Raw genomic sequence first — 23207 nt, 5'->3', positions numbered from 1 at the left:
AGAAGATCATTTCACTGCAAAGCTTGGACAATTTGCAGGTTGTATACATAAAGATGTAATCGCTTATGCAGAACATTATGGATTTTGATAACTGCAGTTCACATGAAGCATGATGAATCAACTTTTGAGGACTGCACTGGAATGCTGAATAGACATTTTCAATGGTTTCTTGAGAAATGTATGGACATCCACTTTGAGGCTGTTCAAATCACACTTACTGTTCTTCAAAAATTCTGAACTCACCCCCTGACACATGGTTTGGAGGGAAGATCCTTTCTGTATTGATGGTGATAATTTCGTTACACAGTAGTCACAGATTTTGACTCTGCAAACCGCATGACACATCCAGTCTTCTTTTGGAATCGCCAGTTTTATGCATCATACCCTGTAGAATGGAAAAAAACTTTGAGTTTTATAACACTTTGTAAAAACCTTTTGCAGTTTTATAATAATTTGCATAAAAACACCATTGCTCTATGTCTTTTGATTGTGACATAAGTAAATTTTAAAATAGGGCCAGGACTTTATGGACACCTTGTATATTAATACTAAAATATATTTTAAGGCAGAAAACTAACATAGTTGCTACATGCAGAAATGTTCAAGAATACCACTCCTGTGATTCACAAGGTCCTATTACAGAAGTAACAATAATAAATTATATGTAATGAAACCTTAACACCCTAATGGATGTTTAGCCATTTATTACTTCTCTTATTCAACATTACACTCCTTTTAGAAATACTGTTTATTTCTAGTACATCAGAACAACCAGGTGTCATTAGCATTAGTAAAGGCACATGATGCAAGAAAGCAAGCATCAGCCAAAAAAAAATCCCTTCCCATTTCACTAATCCATTCATTTCAATGTTTGTCTAGTTCTGCCTTGAATATATTTAAGCTATCAACTTCCAAAACAACAGATGAAAGTTTGTTCCAGCATTGAATCTATGCCCCCTGAGGTTTGTAATCTGAGCAAGAGGAAGAATACCCTCAGCATTAAGCCTGCTCAGTCCATTCAAGGCCTTATACACCTCAATCAGATCACCTCGCAGGTACCTAGTCTCCAGAAGGTGCAATTTGCAGAACTTTAGCCTTGCTTCATAAGAGCACCCCTTTGTTCTCTCCACCAGTCTTGTTGCCGTTCACTGTACTCGTTCTAGCAACTACATCCTTCCTAAAATGAGGGTTCCAGACATGCACACAGTTCTCAAGGTGGAGCCTGATCATTGCCTTATACAAGGCGATAATCACCTCCTTATCCCTGCTCGCAAAATTCCTGTATATCATTGACAAGACCCCATGACCTACTCTGGCAGCCTGTCTGCACTACTCAGAAAACTTCATATCTGACTGCACAATTACCCAAAGATCTCTTTCATTTTCCACTACCCTGAGCATAACACCACATAGTTGGTACATTTTTCTGGGGTTACTTCTACCTATATGCAGTACTTGGCATTTGTCAGTGTTAAACTTCAGTTGCCACTTCTCAGCCCATCTACCCAACTTTTCCAGATCCCGTTGCAGCAGCATACTGTCATTACTGTTATTAACAACTCTGCCAACCTTTGTATCATCTGCAAACTTGGACATTAAGCTTGATATACCATCATCAATATCATTTATAAATACAGAAAACAACAATAAACCCAACACTGAACCCTGAGGGACTCCATTAAAAACATTAGTCCACGAAGAGCAGTGTCCATTGATTACCACTCTGTCTTCTCCCACTCAACCATCCTTTTATCCATTGTAGCAACTTGCCCTTAATGCCATATTACTCCAATTTGTACAGTAGTCTTCCATGTATGATGACATCAAGAATGCTGATGGCACCTTCGTGCGATCACCATCCGAACGCCTGCAACGGTGGAGTGAATTCTTCAAAGCTTTGTACAATCACGACCCACCTCAGGGACCGCCAGCAACAGCACTCTCGATCGACCCCCCTGAGGTCTCCATGGTCGATGTTGAGCCTACAGTAGAAGAAGTGAAAGCAGCCATACAATCCCTGAAGAATGGCAAGGCACCAGGAGTGGACCAAGTCACCACAGAAGCGATCAAAGCCGGGGGAGATGTACTGCTTCGCCGACTACACTCACTCCTCAAAACCATCTGGTGCACTGAACAAATTCCGTTAACATGGAGGAAAGCCATTATCGTACCGATCCACAAGAAAGGTGATAACCGGGACTGCAAGAACTACCGTGGCATCAGCCTCCTTTCCATCATCGGAAAGGTCTTTATGAAGATTATCCAGTCAAGACTGCAAAAACATCGCGAGCAAACCAGTTGAGAAGAACAGGCAGGATTTAGACCAGGGCGAGGATGCTGTGATCAAATCTTTGCCATTCGTCAGCTGATGGAGGAGAGGATCCGGTGTGGACAGCGAACCGTCATTGTTTTCATTGACTTTAAGTCTGCTTTCGACTGTGTCCACCGGCCTGCCTTATGGAAACTACTAGAGGCTGAACATGTACCTCGAAAAGTCATCACACTCCTCCAAACTGCATACAACGGTTTAACCAGCCAGGTGCGCATCCAGAACGATTTGTCTGAGGAATTTACCATCCAAACTGGAGTCCGCCAAGGGGATGTAGCCTCCCCGTTGCTTTTCAACATCGTGGTCGACGCCATTATGAGGCAAGCATTCAGAAACAGACAGGGCATACAATATGACAAGGATCACTATGTGACTGACCTGATGTTTGCTGATGATAGTGCTATCCTTGCCGGTAACGACGCTGAAGCCACGGACATCCTCTACGACATTGCCCGCATTGCCCGGCCATACAGTTTGAAGATCAATGCTGGTAAGACAAAGGCCCTGACAACAGATGGGTCACAAGCCACCATCTATCTCGAAGGCGTCCAGATCGAGCAAGTGCAGGACTTTAAATACCTTGGGTCGCTGGTCCAGGAGAAGAAAGTTGCATCCACCATGGAAATCCACAGCAGAATTGGACAGGCGGCCACTGCGTTCGCCTCGCTCAAATGGTGTCTGTGGAAGAGGACCAACATTTCCACAAAGACTAAAATCCGACTCTTCCGGACTTTGATCCTGCCCATTCTTCTTTACGGATCGGAAACATGGATTTGTCTCAAGTTAGATTTGAACAAACTTGAGGTATTCCAAATGCGATGCCTGTGGCAGACCTTGGGCATCTCTCTTCGTGACCGCATCACTAATGATACCATCCGCGCCAGATGCCAACAGCAACCAACCATTGCCGACCAAATCCAGAAGCGAAGGCTCAGAATGTAGAATGTAGAATGGGCACGTATGTAGAATGGGCACGAACAGAATACCATCCACACTCCTTTGGAGACAACGACCCACCCAATGGAGCATCCAACGGACCGCGCCTAGGAAAACGTGGACCAAGAAAGTGGAAAATGACTTAAAGAGCCGACGTCTCGACCTTAACCAGGCCAGGACTGAAGCCATGGATCGTAAGGTATGGAAGAACATCACAGAGCAAGTCCGAAACCCTGCGGCACCTACAGCAGCATACTGGTTGCGTGGCCAACCGCCTCCCCCAGCTGCCAGCTAAGGACCAAAGAAGAAGAAGAAGTCTTCCATGTGCAACAGTATCGAAAGCTTTCCTGAAATCCATGTATATGATATCAAAATTATTTTTTGCATCCAGTTCCTTTGTGACCATATCATATATCCAATCAAATTTGTCAGACAAGACTTCCCCTTGACAAACCCATGCTGTGTCTGAATTATTGCTGCAGTCTTGTCTAAATGACCCTGCAATGCTTCTTTAACCAGTGACTCCAATATTTTCCTTTTAACAGAAGTCAAACTAACAGGTCTGTAATTACTTGTATCACCCTTTGATCCCCCTTTGTGAATTGGAAATACATTTGCACATCTGCAGGGACTTCCCCCAAGTCCAAGGATGCTCTCATAATTATGGCTAAGGGTTTGCTTATCTCCTTTGCTGCCTCCTTTAATATAACTGGATAGATCCCATCCACCCCAGGTGCATTTCTTATGTTTATCTTCAACAATTTCTCCTCCACTTTGCTCTCAGTTATTACAAAATCATTTAACTCCCTGTTAGAGTTAGATAAACATCTGGCCGTCTCCTCCTTAAATAACTCTTCACGTGTGAATGTAGATACAAAATACTCACTTAGTTCGGCAGCTATCTGAGAATGATCATCTACAGTCAAACCATTGATATCAAGTGGACCAATCTGATTCATCCCCTTCCTTTTTAGAGTTTATATAAGTAGTCTTTGCTGTTTTTCTTTGCATCCTTTGCCAAAGCTTTTTCATAATCTGCCTTCGCTTGCCTAACCTTCTTTGTGACTTCATTACAGACTACTTGTACCTACCATAGGCTTCTGTGTCACTTGACAATTTATGCACATACCGTGCATTTTTCTTCTCTATCACGAGTCTCATTAGTTCATCTGACATCCATTTGGGCCTCAACCTAGAGCAGTATTTCTTAGTTGGAACAAAAAGCCTAGTAGCTTCCAAGATTACTTCCTTGAATGCTTCCCATTTAGAATTTTCTGTTGGTAACATCATCATTTCGTCCCACTGTATAGAAACTAAAAAGTCTCTGAGACCACTGTAGTCGCCTTTACAAAAGCAAAAACCCTTCCCTTTACCCTTGATGGTATTATTATTATTATTATTATGTCTAAAGTGGCACCCAGACTTCCGTCTATCTCCACCTGATAAAATTGACTTTGTGCAGAGCCTCTGCAAAATAGACCTGTATGGAAGGTCTCTTCGCCATCAGGGAGAAGCTGTCACCTGCACAGCCGCTCCCCGATGGCGAATATACCCTAATGGCCGCCCATATTCAATTGGTGCTGGGCCTGGTCTTCTATTTTAAGTGCCTCATGCACAAAAATCCCGCACCCACCGGAAGTAGTGCCCCCTTGATGGTAGTTAAATCTTTAAGTAAATCCCACATCAGTACACTGTGATCACTGCTACCTATAACTGTAAATTCTGAATGCATGAATAATCACTGCTGATAATCAGATCATGAGTGTTACTCCCTCTGGTTGTCTCTCTAACATGCTGCTGTAGAAAACAATCATCCAGTAAATCTACAAAAGCCTTAATAGTGTGCGAGTGATCAAATCACAAGTTCCAGTCAATATCTGGGAAGTTAAAATCCCCTATTATAAGACACTCCAATTTACTGGCCCACTCTGTTTCTCTGTATTGTTGTTGTTCTTTGTACTCATCAGAGTCATTAGTTCTAAAACAAACTCCTACCCTCATTTTTGCTTTCCCAGTGCTTACATCACACCAAACTGACTCAACATTGCACTGTCCATTGATGTCAAATGGAATTTGACATCGTTGGACAGTGCAAAAATCACTTCCTTAGATTTTATGTGTTTCTTAACTAATAGCATAACCCCTCCTCTCTTCCTATCCTGTCTATCCTTTCTGTACACACTGTACTCGCCAAATTCCAATTCTGCATCCCTTATATCTGAGTGGCACCATATCTCAACAATATCCACCTTGGATGTCTTAACCACCACTAAAAATTCATCAAATTTGTTTACTATACTCTTAGCATTGGTGTACATGCAAGTATACATGCACCTGTTCTTACTCTTAGTTACCCTAACACAAACCATGTTTTTACTTGTTCCGTGATGACTACCAGCAGCCCTTGAAATCCCCAGTACTTCAACTTTGCAGACTGCTGCTCATTCCAATAGAAGCAGTGCAAGAATCATTTCCACCTCTGCCTGCAGGTACTATTAACCTATTAATCTGTGAATCCCCCCCCAAGCTAGCAGTTTTCCAACCCACCTAACACCGCATTATAGCCTCAGCTGCTTATGCGCCAATAAAACTCAAACCCACCTAACATTGCCTCGATAGCATCAGCAAATATTCTTGCGCCCTTTCTATTTAAATGTATCACATCCCTGCAGAAGCAATCTCTCCTGTTAACAAGCAGAAACCACACTGAGAAAAATTCCGTCCCATGATTCCTGCACAATCTCTCCAGGACCAATTGCATGCAATCACTTCAGTGATTCACAAAAATGCCGACCGGGCTAGCCGGGTGTGTAAAGTGCCTGCCTGGCAACCCAAAGGTCACAGGTTCGAATCCCACCTCGGGCTTGGATCAAAGGACTGCAAAAACCTTGGGAGGTGCATTATGGCCACAGAAGCCTATGCGCCATCAATTACCAAAAAAAAAAAAAAAAAAGATTCACATAAGAAACAAGTCCTTTCTAACAAACAGGTGAGAAAGAGTACTGTATTGCAACATTTAAAACCAAAGGAGTATAATTTTTAAAAATAATAATAATCTGTGTCATTTTAAAATAAAAGTTTGCTTGAATTTTTATAACTAAAGATCTTTATATCAAAAAATATATGTAATATATCTGGTAATTTTATGAGCACTGTTGCTCTTATAAACATGGTTGTACAAAAGAACAGTTATTAAAAACTAAAGAAAATAAACTTCTAATCAAGCTTTTAATCAACCTGTCCCTGCAATTAGCTAAAGCTTGTGTATTTAAGGGTTGTTTAAGACCAAAAATTTAGGCCACATAAATATATTACAAGCATGCTATGCTTTTACTATAGCATAGGAATCACCACAATTATTTTTTAACAAGTAAAGAATTTAACAGATTTTAAATAAACAAGTTATACAAGATATATGTATCCTAGCATAAATTAATATAAGAAAAACTGGAAGAATATCTTTTTTGTGTTAAGTTTATGCTAAGTCTAGTGTTGTGTAAACATTAATCTAGTGTTTACACAACACTAGATTAATGAACAACTAACTCAGGATAGATATCATATGAGTTATAGCTATTTTAATTAATGCATTATGATGTGCAGCATAGCTTCTAGCATAAGCAAGTGATATTTGAATACTAAGGGAAAATTAGTAGAAAAGTTAGTGGGATATAAAGAGATAAAAGTTGGTAACAAAGAAATACAATGTAAACTCAATATAAGGTGGGGGATTAGTTTAATATCCACAATATAGTCAAAAATAAAATTTATCTAAATTTTTTATACAAATACAGAACGACTAAAAGACACAAAGTTAACTTATGCATGCATTTTTATTGTGAGAAAATTTCATTCCACACTTTTTTAAAAGTAAAGTAAAATTCTCCATGGCAAAACAGAAGCATGTTTTGGTTATTACCCCCCCCCCCATGGTATTCCTCAAGTCTGAGTTACTGTTTAATGTGCTTTATCATGTTTGACCATGTTTGCTTTATTTATTACTTTAAAATAAAATAATAAGGCTAGGATACATTCGAGATCAGACTTCCACTCCCTCTCTTTACTTCTCTAGTTATGAGAGCACAGGCAAACTTCACAGTACAATATAATATTATGGCGAATACAAGTGCAACCAGTAACACACTAGAAACACTTAACCTGTTCAATTTTTCATGTACATTGGGTTATAGCATCAGCTACCACTGCTCTTCAAATTCTGATTTTAGAATCTAAAAAGGGTGACATGCTTTCATTTACAAAAATTTACTCTAATGTATTACTCTAAAACTGAATATACTGCAGTTGACAAACAGCTAGTTCCCCTATGAAATGTAAATGTTTACTTTTTTTAAGTTTCTTGTTGTAATTAGCATTCCACTGATATATTTTTTATTGCATCTCCAGCTGAGAGAGTTAGGGGAGAAACTGCATATCTATAGTAATTGCTCTGAGACAAGTCCTGTTGTTTATAAAAATTAAAGAGAGTACTTTATATTTGTGTTACAAAGTAATTATCATATAGAACAGGAATTTAAGCTAATTGGATAATACATGGAATTTGGAAGCAAAAACTTGAATCATTTTAAAGAATTCAACTCAACAGAAAAACAACTTAATCCACCATTTCATTGCTTATCCAAAAACTACTTCGCAGTACTGAGGATAATGGATTTTATTTATTCACTCACTAATTTTACACTATCATCCAACTAGCAGAACTGCATAAATTAAATATACACCTTAGAGGTACTGTAATGGGAAACAAAAGGATTACCAGCAGAGATGAAGACCACAAAGAAAACTGAAAAACATAGAACTGTTGGTTTTCAAAGACTATGAAGTGTTAGCATGGAGGGACAAGAGAAAGGTACTTATGTTTTATGCTTTCTATGAGGCCAAAACTGCAGCAACAACAGGAAAAGTAAAGGGGAGAAACCAAATTTAAAATTGAAAAGCTAGTCACTATTCACAAATACACAAGAAATATTGGTGATGTAGACAGAGCTAACCATTATTCTGCAAGTTATTCATTCAGATCTGTCTACATCACCAACATTTTCTATCTGAAAATAGTGACTCGCTTTTTAATTTGAAAGTCTGCTCTCTCTGCACTTTCAGTATTATAAAAAGTAGAAAACATACACAGTGCAGCAACTGGAAAATGAGACTGATGTTGTGGGTGCTGGTGCTGCCATCCACTAGAAGTAAACACGAAATGAAAGAGTGATGGTTCCTCAAGCACAGCAGCAGTCAAGGTAAGTGGAAATTGCCACCATTTCAGAACATAGTGTGAGCTGAACTGCACATCTCTCTTGTGTTGTGGAGGAACAATGGAACAAAGAGCAACCATCAAGTTTTGTGTTCGAATGGACAAAAGGGCCACAGAAACATTTCAGATTATGAAGTAAGCGTACAGAGAGAACTGTCTCTTGTACACATGTTCGAGTAACATAAATGTTTCACCCATGGAACAGAATCACTGGAAGATGAACAACGGAGTCCAGCAAAAACAATTCAAACGCCAGAGGTAATTGAAAGATTGACCGATGTGCAACACTCTAAATGATTTCAAAAGATCAATGCATTAATAAAGAAACCATTCACCAAATAATAACCCAGGATTTGAAGAAACGAAGGTCTGTGCATGGTTTGTTCCACATCCGTTAACAGACTGTCAATGATATGGGTGAATTGAACGCTGCAGAAAGCAAATCCAACTTCCTGAATTCAATTGTTATGGATGACTAAAAATGGCATTTTCACAACTCCAAAACAAAGTGTGGATGAAGTCGGCGAACTCTGAAAACCAAGAAAGTTCATTAAGAAAAGTCATAGATCAAAACTATGCTCATCACTTTCTATGATAGCAAAGGAATTGTGCACAAAGAGTTTGTGCCAATGGCCAAAATGTTACTGCTGCCTACTATCTGGAAGCTTTGAAACTTTTGTTGCAGAGAATCTGTTGTGTGCAGCCTTAATATAGGAAGGCGGCAGTAGTTGGCTCCTCTTGCATGACAACATATGAAGCCATGAGGCTCTCACTGTTTGGAAGTCTTTGGCTAGCAAAAATGTCTGTGTACTGTCACACACACCGTATTCACCGGACTTAGCTATGTGTGACTTCTTTTTGACACAAAGCTCAAGGCACCACTAAACAGCATGTCAGCGTTCTTGCCAAACAGTATATCAGTGTTCATGGCCTTCCACCAGTTGTTCCATTAGATTTGTGATCATTGCATGCATGCATGCATGTGTGGATTTAGGAGTAAGTTACTTTAAACAAACCAAGGTTAGTTTACTCATACATGGGATTGTTATATTTTTTCTAGAATCAGTGTCGTTTTCAAACTGCTGCACTGTGTAATCCACTACCCTCAATACTGTGCAGTTTTTAAATGAGATGAAACATGATCCTTAAGGTGAAAGCAAGCCTGCTCTTATCAAGTCAGCAGCAGGCTTTCCAAAATATGGCCTAATAGCTGAGGCATAACCTATTTCTAGTCAGTTACACATACAGGGTGAGTCACTTGCGTCACCCCTCAAGGTCAATCTTGTTGGAAGGCAGTGTTTTGCCGGATGTAATCCAGTTTGTGTCTTGTGTATTTGTAAAGGTTTTCTGCATCATCATGCCTTATTCAGTTCCAGAAAGAGTTGCAATTGTTGAGGCATATGTGCATACAGGTTCATTTAAGGAAACAAGAAGAATGTTTGCAGAACAGTTCCCCGCTGCTCAAATACCAGCAAAATGCTGTATACAGCAACTGATGAAGAAGTGGCATGACACAGGAAGTGTCCTCAATGTGAAAGAGAACAGAGCCCCATCTATTCGTACACCAACTGTAGTGCGCAATATTCACGAGAGGATGAAATTAAGCGCCAGGAAGAGCACCCAGAAATTAGCCCAGCAAGTCAATGTAAGTCAAACAACATGTGTACGTGTACTGCATTCTCTAAATTTGAAAATGTTTTGTGTAACGTGCATGCAAGAATTAAAAGAGACAGATAAAGTGAAACGTGAAAATTATTGCAGGTGGCTCCTCAACAGCATTGTTGATGGGACACTCAATCCAACTCAATATTTTATGTCAGATGAAGCCTGGTTTCATTATCTAGACACATCAAATCTCAAAACACAAGGTACTGGGTAACTGAAAATCCACACCAACTCCACAAAGAACGGCTTCATGATGAAAAAATCGGAGTATGGTGTGTCATATCAGCATGGCGGATCATAGGGCCCATCTTCTTTGAGACAACTGTTAATGCAGACATGTATCTTGCAATATTTGAAAGCTTTTATGCACAATTAACCAATGAAGACGGGAGTGGTACATATTTCAACAAGATGGGGCCACTTGCCACATATCCCACAGAGTGCTGGCCCAAATTCATGAAGTCTTTCCAGATGGAAAAACTGTCAGCAAAGATTTATGGCCCCCACATTCCCCCAACCTGTCCATATGTGATTTTTACATTTGGGGCTACCTTAAGGGGAAAGTTTAAGAGACAAACCTGCACACTCTTCAGGAATTACAGGAGAAGATTCGTACTGCTATCACGGGCATTGATGGTACAGTGTTGCAGAGAGTTTGCCAAAACATGCTGACACAGCCTCAGCACTGTCTTGCGGCCCAAGGAGGTTATTTCCAACATTTTCTTTAATGGCAGGTAATGTACTATACATTTACTCACTTGTGCATGCATGGTATTGTAGTTTCATTGACAGGGCTACTTTTTCATGACTCACCCTGTATATATGAAAGCCCACAGTGTTAGCTTTTGAGATCATAATATTTGAATGAAATTCTATCCTTGAAACCAACAGGCATTTTGCCTAATGCAATAATCCTTCCTAGAACAAAATATCCAAAACAAAATAGAATGAACTTTCCATTCAAATTGTGAATCAAAGTTCCAACAGTTTCTCAGAAAAACTGTTATAAAATGTAAATGATGATGCCATGTTTAAATACTTCACTTCTAACACAGAGTAAAAGATACTCTCTGACTTCTGAAATGAAGTGAAACAACTACCTGCTGTTAACAATTCAATATAAACATTAGCTAGTTTTTCACATTGTTTATATGACATGTGGACTTATGGAAGTCTGCTTCCCAGTAACCACCCACGCTATGAGGAGGTGGGTGAAAACTGTGCATGTGCTACTGAGTGGACTAAATCCTGCACTATCGAGGCCCAACCTATGATACCAGTAATTTAAAAAAATAAAATAAATGAATAAAAATAAAATAAATAAATAAAAATAAAAAAATACCAGTTCACAAGGAAGTCAGCCACACATAGATCCAATCAAACTAGAAAAGAAGAGATTGAAGAGTGAATGTATAAAAGATCAAAGAGCTTTTAACATTAGACAACAAAATATGCAAAGAATACAAATTCTGCTAAAAGAACAATTCCACACAAAGCAGAGTCAGCAAGTAGATGGACTAGAATCTTCTGGTAAACACAATCAGGAGTCAGATGAACTGGTAGGAGAATTGACAGATAGTCAATTGTGATGTCTGTTGAATAATTTTACCATAAACTCCTGGAAACCCACAAAATTATTTTCATTGCTGGAGAGACATGCAAGATATCAGTAAAGAGAGTTTGCCAAAGGCCTAGATAAAAAGAATAGAAGTAAATTACATGTTTCTAGTGCAGGATAGAATCACAAGAACAGGCATCAGTATTAGATAAAAATGAACTGGAAAAGTTGGTTGTTTAAAGCAGTGGTTCCCAAACTACTGAGATCTACAGACCCCTTCAAAAATAAAATAAAAAAAGTTCGCAGACCCTCTGTGTGTGTGTGTGTGTGTGTGTGTGTGTGTGTGTGTGTGTGTGTGTGTGTGTGTGTGTGTGTGTGTGTGTGTGTGTGTGCGTGAACGCACGAACACTGGGTTTTCTGGGGAAAAAAAACTTCAAAGTTTTATGTTTAAAACAACTCAACTTTATTCTTATTTTACATAAATATATAATAACTTTATTTATCATCAATTTGCTATACATACATAGAACGAATAATTTGACCAGTTCTAGAGGGTCGTTTCGTGGACCCCCATGGCACGTGTATGGACTCCCAGGGGTCCGTGGACCCCAGTTTGGGAACAGCTGGTTTAAAGAGCCACATTCTGTCATAAGTAATGAGGCAGAGAGGCCAGGATAGAACTACTTTTTTTTTTTTTATTTTATGAAAACCCAAAATATGAAAAGTATTACAACCTATAATACTTAGCACTGTGCATGGTTTGAAGGTTGAGAAGATGAAAGATAACTGTTGACACATGGCTTAGATTTGAATTTCTGTAGACTGTAATTTTCAAGAAGTGTATGTAAAGAGAGTTTCAGAAAATGAAAGTTGACGAGATAAATGAGGAAGAAGAAAAGTTGGTTCTTTGAGTTTGAAGTAGGACAATAAATGGACATTGACTGGTTGTGGCACATGTTCAGACTGATTTGGAAGAGAGAGGGGGTGGGGGAATTATAGAAGCTAATTAAGAAGACCAATGCCCACGGAAATATCTACAGAAAAGGCATGCAGCAGAAACAAAATGCCTATGTGAGAGAGACTTTGTAAGAGAGGGATCATTAATTAATCTAACTGCCCTGTTTTGAACAGAGGATAGAATCATGAGAGGTTATGAGGTACTGCTCCAGATGTGAGAACAACATTCCATGCCAGAGTGGATTTGAGATACGTACAGAGCAAGCAGACGTTTAGAAGTAAAGTATAAATGCTGAGAGGAAAAAAGAAAACCGTTTTTTAAATGCAGAGGAAGCAATATCTGTGATGTGCTAATGCCAAGAGAAATTAGAAGACAGGGTAATCCTTAATAGGGATATGTGATCGTGTTTAGAAATCTGCATGTCATCGAAGATAAGCATAACAGCAGAATTCTTTTTGCAAAATAAGATAGGACTGAGTTTTAAAAGGACTGAAATTAACTAAATTATCTTTGCCCCACTGGAGATCAGCATTGAAGGAATTGGTAGTGAGTATTTCAGAAGTTGAAGCTGTTTGAGCATGGCAAAGTTTCTCAAACTGGAAGGTTGAATGCAATGTATTAGCATCATCAAAACTAAGGACAGGATTTCCAGTAAATGGAAGAAGGTCATTAATTATACAAGAGGAAAAGAGTGGGATGAAGAACTGAACTTAGATAACACCAGCATTAGTGGATAAATTAAAAGACAGTGCCATCTACTACCACCCACTGAGCAGTCAGTGATAAAACTGGATACCCAATTACTTAAAGAAAACAGCTGGCAATCCATATGATGGAAGCATATTTGGAATATCTTTATGCCAAACACAATGATTACAAGTCTTTGAATGTCAAGAGCAACTACTTTTCATTTCACCAAACTTTTCCACTGAATTTGTCCACAGATGGACATATGTCAGTATATCACCAGTGGATGAACATTGACAAAATCCATACTGGTGATTTGATTAGACGGAATGTTTCAAAATCGTTTTTTATTATTATTATTATTATTATTATTATTAATAGCCACGTGGTGCAAGCAAGTCTGAGGCTCATGCTGCACCAACCAAAAAAAAAAAAAAAATCCCAAGTTACCCTGTGTGAGAGAGAACACAGGGTAGAAAGGAATCACCAAGAAAGAGAAGAATGATGATATCCAGCTCAGGATCCTGAGGTTGCCAGCCCATACTCATCAGATGTGAACCCCTGGGGTACATACATGCACTGTTCCTATTCTTAGCTACTCTAACACAGCCCATATATTTACTTGTTCCACAATGACTCCCAGCAGTCTCTGGAATGTCCTGCACCTTATTTTCCAGGCTGCTGCTCATTCCAATAGAAGCAGTGCAAGAATCACTTTTACCTCTGCCAGCAGCTACTGCTAATCTGTTAATCTGTGTATCCCCCCAAGCTAGCAATTTTCCGACTCACTAACCCTGCCTCAATAGCATCAGCAAATATTTTTGCACCCTTTCTATTCAAGTGTATCCCATCCCTTTAGAAGCAGTCTCTCCTGTTAACAAAGCACAGACCAGGCTGAGAAAAATTCTACCCCTTGAGCCTTGCACAATTTCTCCAGGGCCGAATTGATCAACAAGACTCTCATCATATACTCCCTCCTATCGTGTCTGGGCAAAATTGCAGACACTTTCAAATTCAACCCTAACTCATGGCTTTTTTCCAACGTTTACCTGTACTTATTCTGCCAGTCTCTTACTCTTAATATCATTAGTGCCAATGTGTACGACAATATCACATTTTGTGCCCTTAAAGATGATATCTGCTCTATATTTGCTCATCAACCTTTGCCCCTGGCAGACATACCATGGTCCTGTTCTACCTATCCTTTTTGCACAATATGTTCTCCGTTTGGCTGGAGAGTAGGTACCCGCGAGGTGACCCGACTGAGGCGCACAAGGCCCCGAATGGGCCAAGCAAGCTGAATGCTGATGGGATCTCTCCTCCCGCGCAAAGAACCTGAGGAGGCACAGACTCAAACCGAGGAAAGACAGTTGCAGAACAGATGTGCAGAAATCCGCCCACGGCCAGAGGGCGAGCGGCTGGTGGAACAGACCTCCATCCTTTGCTGTGGAAGTTGATAGCCCAAACAAACCCAAGGCAGGCATTCAGAACGAATGGAGGGGTGAAATGGGAGGGTTTCTTTTTCTTTTTTTTTGGCCGATGCCGCATAAGCCCGCCCACCCACACCATATGCCTCTGCCAATGCTAAATGTTTCCCTGACAATAGAGCCACCGACAACTAGTTCCTTTGGGAGCAGCACATTCTGGCTTGGTGGTTGTCGCATTGCACGACGTTCAAGTGCAAGCTCTAGCATTGATGTGGGCAGCTGAGAGCTTGATGGGCCCCCTCAATTTAAATCCTTCGAGGACATCCACCCTGTCCTTCAAGCTCTCATATAGGCCCTCAAACAATCAGCAGAACATAGTCTTCTCTGTTCAACAAAAAAATTCTTTGAATTTGTTTCCTTTCTTAAAATAGGCAAACTTTACTAATTTTGGGTTGAGAAAAACGAATATGACGTCAGAAATTTTTATTAGTTCTATTTTTTGAGATACAGTACTTTCGCTATTGTCTAAGAGAATAGTAATTTCAGTAGTTGTCTGAGTGAAAAGTAATATTAAAACAATCTCATATTTACATTTTCTTGATACAACATAAATCACAGTTGTTTTTAATTAAAACTTAAAAAACAAGAACACAAGAAAACTGCACAGGAACCGAAAGTACTTTCTCAAAATGTGGCCTATTCATGACAGTAACTTCTTTTTGCTTGTTGCTTGTATTCCACTTCCAGGGCATCTCTTGTTACTGTCCAACAGTAGTCAGCAAGCATAGAAGCGTTCCACCTACCCTGATAGCTTCTTTTCATTGCTGATATGTCTTGGTGGAATCGCTCACCGTGCCCGTCACTCACTGCACCACAGTTGTTAGGGAAGAAGTCCAGATGAGAGTAGAGAAAGTGGATATTCAGTGACATGTTGCAGCCTAATTGATGATACTTTTCTAGAAGGTTGTTCACAGTCTCAACATAGTTTCTAGCTCTTCGGTTTCCCAGGAAGTCATGCACAACACTTTTAAAGGCTTCCCAAGCTGCATTCTCATTACCCTGGAGGACTCACTCAAAGTTTTCATCATTTAACATTAACTTGGAATAGTACACTGAAACTTTGAACCATCTGCACCTCAACAATAAAACTGAATTTGCAGACCAAGAAAGATTCCTTCCTTAACCTTAGCATCACTCATCAGTAGAAATTGTCCTCTCAGGTACTTGAAAGCTTCTCCATCCTGTTGCATCCCCTTAACAAAGTTCTTCATGAGTCTCAGTTTGATGTGTAAAGGGGGCGGAAGAATTTTGCTTCGATCAACCAGAGGATTGTGCTGGACATTTTTCTTCCCCGGGGCGCAGATTTTCCCTTAAAGGCTAGACTTTTGTAGCGTGAGGACCTAGTCCGACTGTCCCACTCACACAGGAAACAGCAGTACTTCGTGTATCCCAACTGCATGTCCAGCAGTATTGCAATCACCTTCAGGTCTCCATAGATCTCTCATTGGTGGTCTTTGTACTTCATTGCTTCCAGAATTAATTTCATATTCTCATATGTCTCCATGTGGACAGCATGGCCTAGAGGAACTGAAGGAAGAGTGTTGCCATTGTGGAGCAAAACAAAATGGCAATGCTCCACAATATGGAGCAAAACAGCCGTTAAACTTAGCTTTGATGAGTCTATTAATAGCCTCCAGTCCTGTGGGTTGTGCTCCACATTCAAAGCTGTCATCAAACTATTGATGTCACAGCAGACAACAAGGTTGTTTTTTTTTTTGGCTGCAGAAGATTCCACTGTTGGAGCCTTGATCCCAGAAGCTCTGCTTTTTCTTTCATTAGATCTAGGGCTTGAATTAGATCACTTAGTTCACCTTGAGTGATTTTGTGCGACTAACTCAGTGACTCAGGTTCTGGCACAAAATTAAGATCCTGTGATGTTGAAGGCTCAGGTTGACCATCATTCCTCACACTGTCCCCATCTTCATCAGACTCCAAAGTGTACTCTTCTGGAGGGTGAGGTATAGGCAGACCATCTCCATGTGCCACTGTTGGATAGCTGATGGGATGTTGGGATATTCCACAGTCCAGTTTTCCTTTTTTTTTTGACATGCCATGCTGAAGAGGAGGCACCATGCAGAAATAAGTCATTTACATGATTTGAAGGCTCCCTCCAAATCATTGGGGTGGCAAAAGGCATTGAACGTCCTTTGTTATTCAACCATCCACGGAGATTTACAGCACGTGTTGCAGCAAATATGAGGTGCCCAGGATTTGTCTTCATCCCCTACCTTACAGCCAAAATAATGGTAGTAGGCTGTCTTCACAAGTGGAGTCAATTGGTGTTTGAGTGGAAAATGTCACATCACCACACACATAACAAAAATTGTCAACCCTGTTAACACATTTACGTGGCATCCTGGCTTTTTACATAATTTTTGTCCATAAACCTGAAGGGAAAAAAAAAAAAAAAAAAAAGAAATGAAGATCACTTGAAAGGTATATGATACACAGAAATACAAATACACAGAAATAAAAAAAACAAAAAAAAAAAAACATGGCATATCGGTTCCTGTTTCAGCATTACCAACCTATCTATTCTCTAGATTCCAAAATTCCCTAGTATTCACCAATATTTGACTAAATCATAAGAGGGACTATATTGTGCAACCGAGAGCTAACTAAGAGTTTTAAATGTTATATTCATTTTTCTCATGCTGAAATTAAGAAGAATTGACTTTTCAAGCCAGACACATTTTTGGTGTTGACCAGTGTTATTTTTCTGTTTCCTTATGCTGCTACACATGTGACTAAACTGACTGGCTGACTGCTTTTGTTTCAATTCAACCCCTTCCCTGGCAAGCTTCCCCCCCACAGGACCCCCACGTTATCTATACATCCCAACGAACACATTTCACATATATTGTGATGCGGCAGCACACACACATCACTTTATTACTTGTACCAATTAGAAGCTGGGATTTTGTTGGTGACTGGGAATCTAAGACAAATAAACATCGAAGATGTAAATGAAGATTTATTTTATTTAAACTTTCTATTCACATTCATGTTATGCTAGTTAATGAATTTTAGTATGATCTATTATTATATTTTATATTATTTATTTTACGTTATGTGATAAATCGGAACAGATGGCGGCGTCCCGCCTAGGATTATTTTGGGACACCTCTATAGAGAGAGAAAATCGGGATGTCTCGCAAAATTTGGGATGGTTGGTTACCCTATTTCTTATGTAATTCTGAACATCTATAAGTGTATATAGATAAAATAGCTTTCATGCCTTGTGTCAATCATTTATTATCTAAAGTAAAAAAAAAAAAAAAATTTACAGCTATGATTTTTCAGATATCTCAAGATTGGGATCTAAAAATCAATACCCTATCTATATTATGTTGAATAATATTTATTTCTGTAGTTATATATGATGCTAGTATTTTGTTCTGAAGAGCTGGCATCCTTACTACTAAGTTAGCCACCATTCAAAGATCGTGCCTTCTAGCCATGTTAAGAACTTGTAGAATGGTTTCTGTACCCTCACTTCAAATCATCTATGGACTTCTCCCACAAGAATTACACTTCATTTATAAAGTATTTTGTTAACATTTAAGGAAAGAATCTCCACTTAATTTCTCTGACATTGTTATAGAAACCACAACTGATCCCAAAAAAAGAAATAAAACCAGAATTTTGAATGTTCTACATGAATAGTGGTTGCACAGATAGGGTAATTCTACCAAAGGGACACTGACCACAAGTGCTTATCTCAAATATCATTTATTTAAAATAATGTCACAGACATTCTCTCAGGCATGACAAGCTAGGGCTTGCTACCTGGGAGTCTAAAACTCTGATGGAACTCTGATATTCAAGTGACACTTTGAGTCAAGGGGACTGAGTTTCGGTGAAGTCTGGAATGACCAGACTTCACTGAAATTTGGTTGCCTCATTCCTTCCTTGCATCTTCATGATGGTGGGATTGTTAGTAACCTTGGATATGACCCCATGTGCAAGTCCTGAAATACAGCAGCTAGTATACTACAGGTGACCACCTAGGTGTGAACCAACATAGGTCAAGGTGTGGCATCCACACCATACAGAAGAATGCCACCCCTCTGTGTTATTAGGGAGTACTAGGTGGTAGATGACTCTCATAAACCAGTGCAATACCACCACTTTGCTTATTGGAGGCTTGTAGTGGTGAAACCCATGTTTAGTCTCCAGAGCAAATCTCTGGCATTCCCCAGTCTTTTCCATCATACAGTATAATTGATGTCTTTTGAGGCTATGGTGGGCATCGTAGCAAGATCCAGTCTTTCTTACATTTTGAGAGTACAGCTCTAAAATGGTGTTTGCAGGTTGGCTGCTAGATAGTCTACCAGACCGAACCTATTGGTAACTCTCTGAAGGCATCTTGATCGGTTAGTGTATATAAATGATAAAATAGATAATAAAAATCTTGCTGCATCTACTCTGCCAGATGGTGACTGGAGGGAGTCTGAGTGGTGTGTATGTGGGGGAGCATTGTCGAGGTCATATTATGGCAAGGAGCTGGGTATGTTCTTGCTTTGTGCATGCTATATTCAAAAATTTCGTTACTTCATACATGTCTCCCGCCTTTTCTTTACTACTGAATACATCACAAATAGACTAATAGAAAAATCTTATGTGTGGAAATATCTAAATCTCTCAAACATTTCCTCATTCATTTCAGAGATATATATGATCTCAGTTCCAATCCCAGTGATGTCCATTTCCACTTACAGTCTGCCAAGCCCCACTTACTTTTTCTGACAGAATCGGCACCTCCGTAGCCAGGTGGGAAGGAGCAGCAGTGTGTAGCACACACTTCCTCTCCCCATAATCAGCAGGGAAAACCAGTTTATTATATATCATTTGACATGGTGATATCAAAGCATAACACAGTAAACTAAAATTCGACACCTTCAGGGATTGAGAAATGCCGGGTTTTAAAGAAGTATCCCTAGTGGTTGCACAGTTTTAGAGGAGCCCATTTTAATGAATATTAAGCACAAATAAATGAATTTATTTATACCTATAGAAATTTAAAAATTTATAATGATTATCTTGTCCTTTCATCTGTTTTTGTGAGGAAGTTTTAAACTGCATGGACAATGCAATGGTTTCAATTCTCACAGCAGCAAACTTGCATTGTAATGAGTTGTCCTAGAAATGATAGCTCATGTCAAACAACTTCTCCACAACTGCATGTCTGTGTGGTATCCCTAGAGACCACCTGCTACTGATGAGGGACCAGTCAGTCCTGAAACAGGCTATCACAGGTCTCATCTTTTAAACAAATGGCTAATTAACCTATCGGCAGGTCATCTGTTTGGAAATAGTGCAATTTCTGGGCAATTCGTTGTAGGGACAAGTTTGTTCTGCTGTGAGAATTAAGACCATTGCATGTTATCAATGCAATTTTAATCCTGCTGGCTGAAAAAAACAGATGAAAGGATAAGATAGTCCTGTAAAAAAGTGTCACTTTTTTTTTTCATGTATTCTTAAAGAAAAATTTGAATGTTTATATGAGTAGACAGATTACTTTCTTGTATATTTCTGGATTGTAAAATGTTGATATTTTTGTAAAATGTGATTTTATAAAAAAAAAATGATTTGTGATTTTAAAGTATTCTGGATTGTTGATTTTACAAAGTTTACTATACAAGAATAAAAGAAATTAATAAAAAATACTAACTTTTAATTTTTGTTTTAAAATTTAAAAGACAAGGTTTTGTTTTTTTAAAACAAAAAAACTCCAGGATTAAATCAATATAGAATTTTATTGTAAACTGACCAACTATTTTTCATGCTTGTCTTCAAACATAACCTAATTAAGTGTGCATCTAAAAATATCACTGAAATCACTCTTGAAAGCTATTTTCTCAAGGAACATTTAGTTCCTTAATTGTTGCTCTCTGGATTGTTAAAGCTGTCGGAAAATGATATCATATTGTCACGTTGGCCATCTTGGAAGTCAATGAATATGGGGCTTCTTTTTTATCTGTCACTCAGACTTCTTGGGTCTATCCTGGTACATACCTTTTATATGTTAAGATTTTTTAACTGCCAGATTAAACAACTTTATCATCTTTTATTAATTTTGGAAATTACTGGCATCTTTGTTAGGTTTTAGTAAAAATTTATCAAAACTGTCATAAAATTTGCAGTACAGCTACAAAAAAAAAAAAAAAAAAAACACCCCACACCCTGGTCTATACCACACACAATCCTTGCAGGACAGTTAAAAAATATATTTTATACCAAAATCTAAGATAGTGAAACACCCAGTGGAAAAAAAATAATAAATAAATAAAATAAACATTCCTTGCACTAGCTCAGGCCTCATATGAAACACACTGTATACAGTGTGTTTCATAACAAGTGAGTGTTGTATTTTCAGGATCAATTCAAGCCCTGAAAATAATGAAAAAAAGGTTAACATAAACATGTGTCCAATTCTGAACAGCTGAGCTATAGTTTTTTTGAATTTTAAAAAATGGCTATAGTTTTCAAAGGTAGATGAAAAAAAAAAAGGTAAGTGGTAAAATAAAAATAAACAAGAACACGCAAATGTCCCTAATATGAATAAACATTTTACTAGATGTGTCTGGTTAACCTTAATTATTTTTTATTTAAGAATTTAAATATATTTTTATTATTTTTTACCACTGAAAAGCCATTATTTTTAAATTTAAACAGCCATAGCTTTAACTATTTAGAATCAGACATGTGTTTATTTAAACTTTTTAAATTTTTTTCAGGTCCTAAATCAACCCTGAAAGTGTGGTTGACATGTTAAGAAACACCCTGTTTAAAATGACGTTTAAAAGTTGATAATGATATAAAATGTTACTGCAGTTTTTTTTTTGTAATTCCTTACCTCAAATTTCTGAATGCTGCTACTATATTCCTTGACTTTGCTATTTAAATACAAGGTCTGTTTAATCTTTTTCTGAGTATCTGTGAAGTTTTCCTTTATCCACTCTTTGGCTGTATTCAATTCTCTATAATAATACTGCATCATTAACTAAAAAACATATAACAAGTTCCAAGTAAAAAAAAAAAAAAATATATATATATATATATATATGCAGAACTTAAAATATTGTTTTCTCCAAATCCAGCCCATCAGTTTTAAAATACCACCTCTCTTGAGGATAAGGATTATTCAGTTTGAACTTTCAAAATTTTTTGTAATAGTTATCTGTAATATCTAGATAAATATGTAGAGATCCCAATTTAATGAAGGCTATAATTAGGCCTATATAGACCTATATAGAGAAGAATTATACACTAAAAGTTCCAAAATGGAGAGAGAGAGGGAAAAAAAAAAATAATAAGTCACTTTGCTATACATTAAATTAGTTATTTCAGCCACAGGTTTGATTTGATTTGATTTTTGTGGTGCAAAAACAGCAAGGTTATAGTGCACCATGGAAAGATTAAAATTCAAAAAAGATTAGACTGGTTACTTTTAATTTTAAAAAGGTTACTTCATCTAAAGTTGCATATACACATATATATATATATATATATATATATATATATATATATATATACATAAAATCAGTACAATGATAAAAAGCAAATTGTACATTTCATATGCGTGTATACATATTGATCGATTTTAAAAATTTAAAAACTGCTGACACATTGTCGTTGTCATTTAAAATCTGACTGAGTGTATATGGCTCAGTCAGATGGGTAAAAGCAGTAAAACGAGAATTTATAAAACTGGTACAGTCACATAAAATATGTTCAACAGATAAAATGGTGTCGCACTGCTCGCACATAAAAGGGTCATCAGCCCTCAGCAAAAAGGAGTGTGTAATATGACAGTGTCCTATGCGGAGCCGGGTAAGAACAACTTCCTCTTTGCGATCCCTGCGTAAGCTGGACCACCAAGGATGGATCACAGGCTTAATTCGACATAGTTTGTTTGTAGTAATCAGTCGATGCCACGAATCCTGCCACTGAGAATGTAGGTTACTACGGATCACTTGCCTGTAGTCTGTATAGAGGACTAACAGGTCAAGATTATCCGTCAGGGCTGCCGATTTGGCTGCAATGTCAGCCAAATCATTTCCTCTAATCCTGATGTGACTGGGGAATCCAGCAGAAGCGGATATCAAATCGATTTGCATAGAGACTGTATATTATCTGCTGAATTTGGGACAGGGTTGAATGATTAGTGCGTGACACCGCTGATAAAGCCTGTAGTGCACTCACTGAATCGGCATACATAATACACCATTGGTAACTGTTTTCTTATGTGATCTAGAGCTAACTCTATGGCATGCAGCTCTGCAGTGTAAATGATATGTGGGATCTGCTGCTGT

General features: G+C 38.4%; 1 protein-coding gene across 2 annotated transcripts in view; it reads right to left on the bottom strand.

Moving 5' to 3' along the window:
• Positions 1–23207, bottom strand: part of LOC150083328 (HAUS augmin-like complex subunit 1) — a 188490-nt gene that overhangs the window by 64260 nt on the left and 101023 nt on the right. For both annotated transcript variants that reach the window (XM_090377185.1, XM_090377186.1), the window contains one exon: positions 21749–21872. In XM_090377185.1, coding sequence (XP_090233311.1) covers positions 21749–21872 — 124 coding nt within the window. The remainder of the gene's footprint in view (positions 1–21748; positions 21873–23207) is intronic.

This window comes from Mastigoproctus giganteus, chromosome 7 (genome assembly GCF_048544385.1).
Source record: "Mastigoproctus giganteus isolate SK-2022 chromosome 7, ASM4854438v1, whole genome shotgun sequence".
Classification (NCBI taxonomy): domain Eukaryota; kingdom Metazoa; phylum Arthropoda; class Arachnida; order Uropygi; family Thelyphonidae; genus Mastigoproctus; species Mastigoproctus giganteus.
Note: the sequence above shows the minus strand (reverse complement) of the source record. Positions and strands in the feature narration are given on the sequence as shown.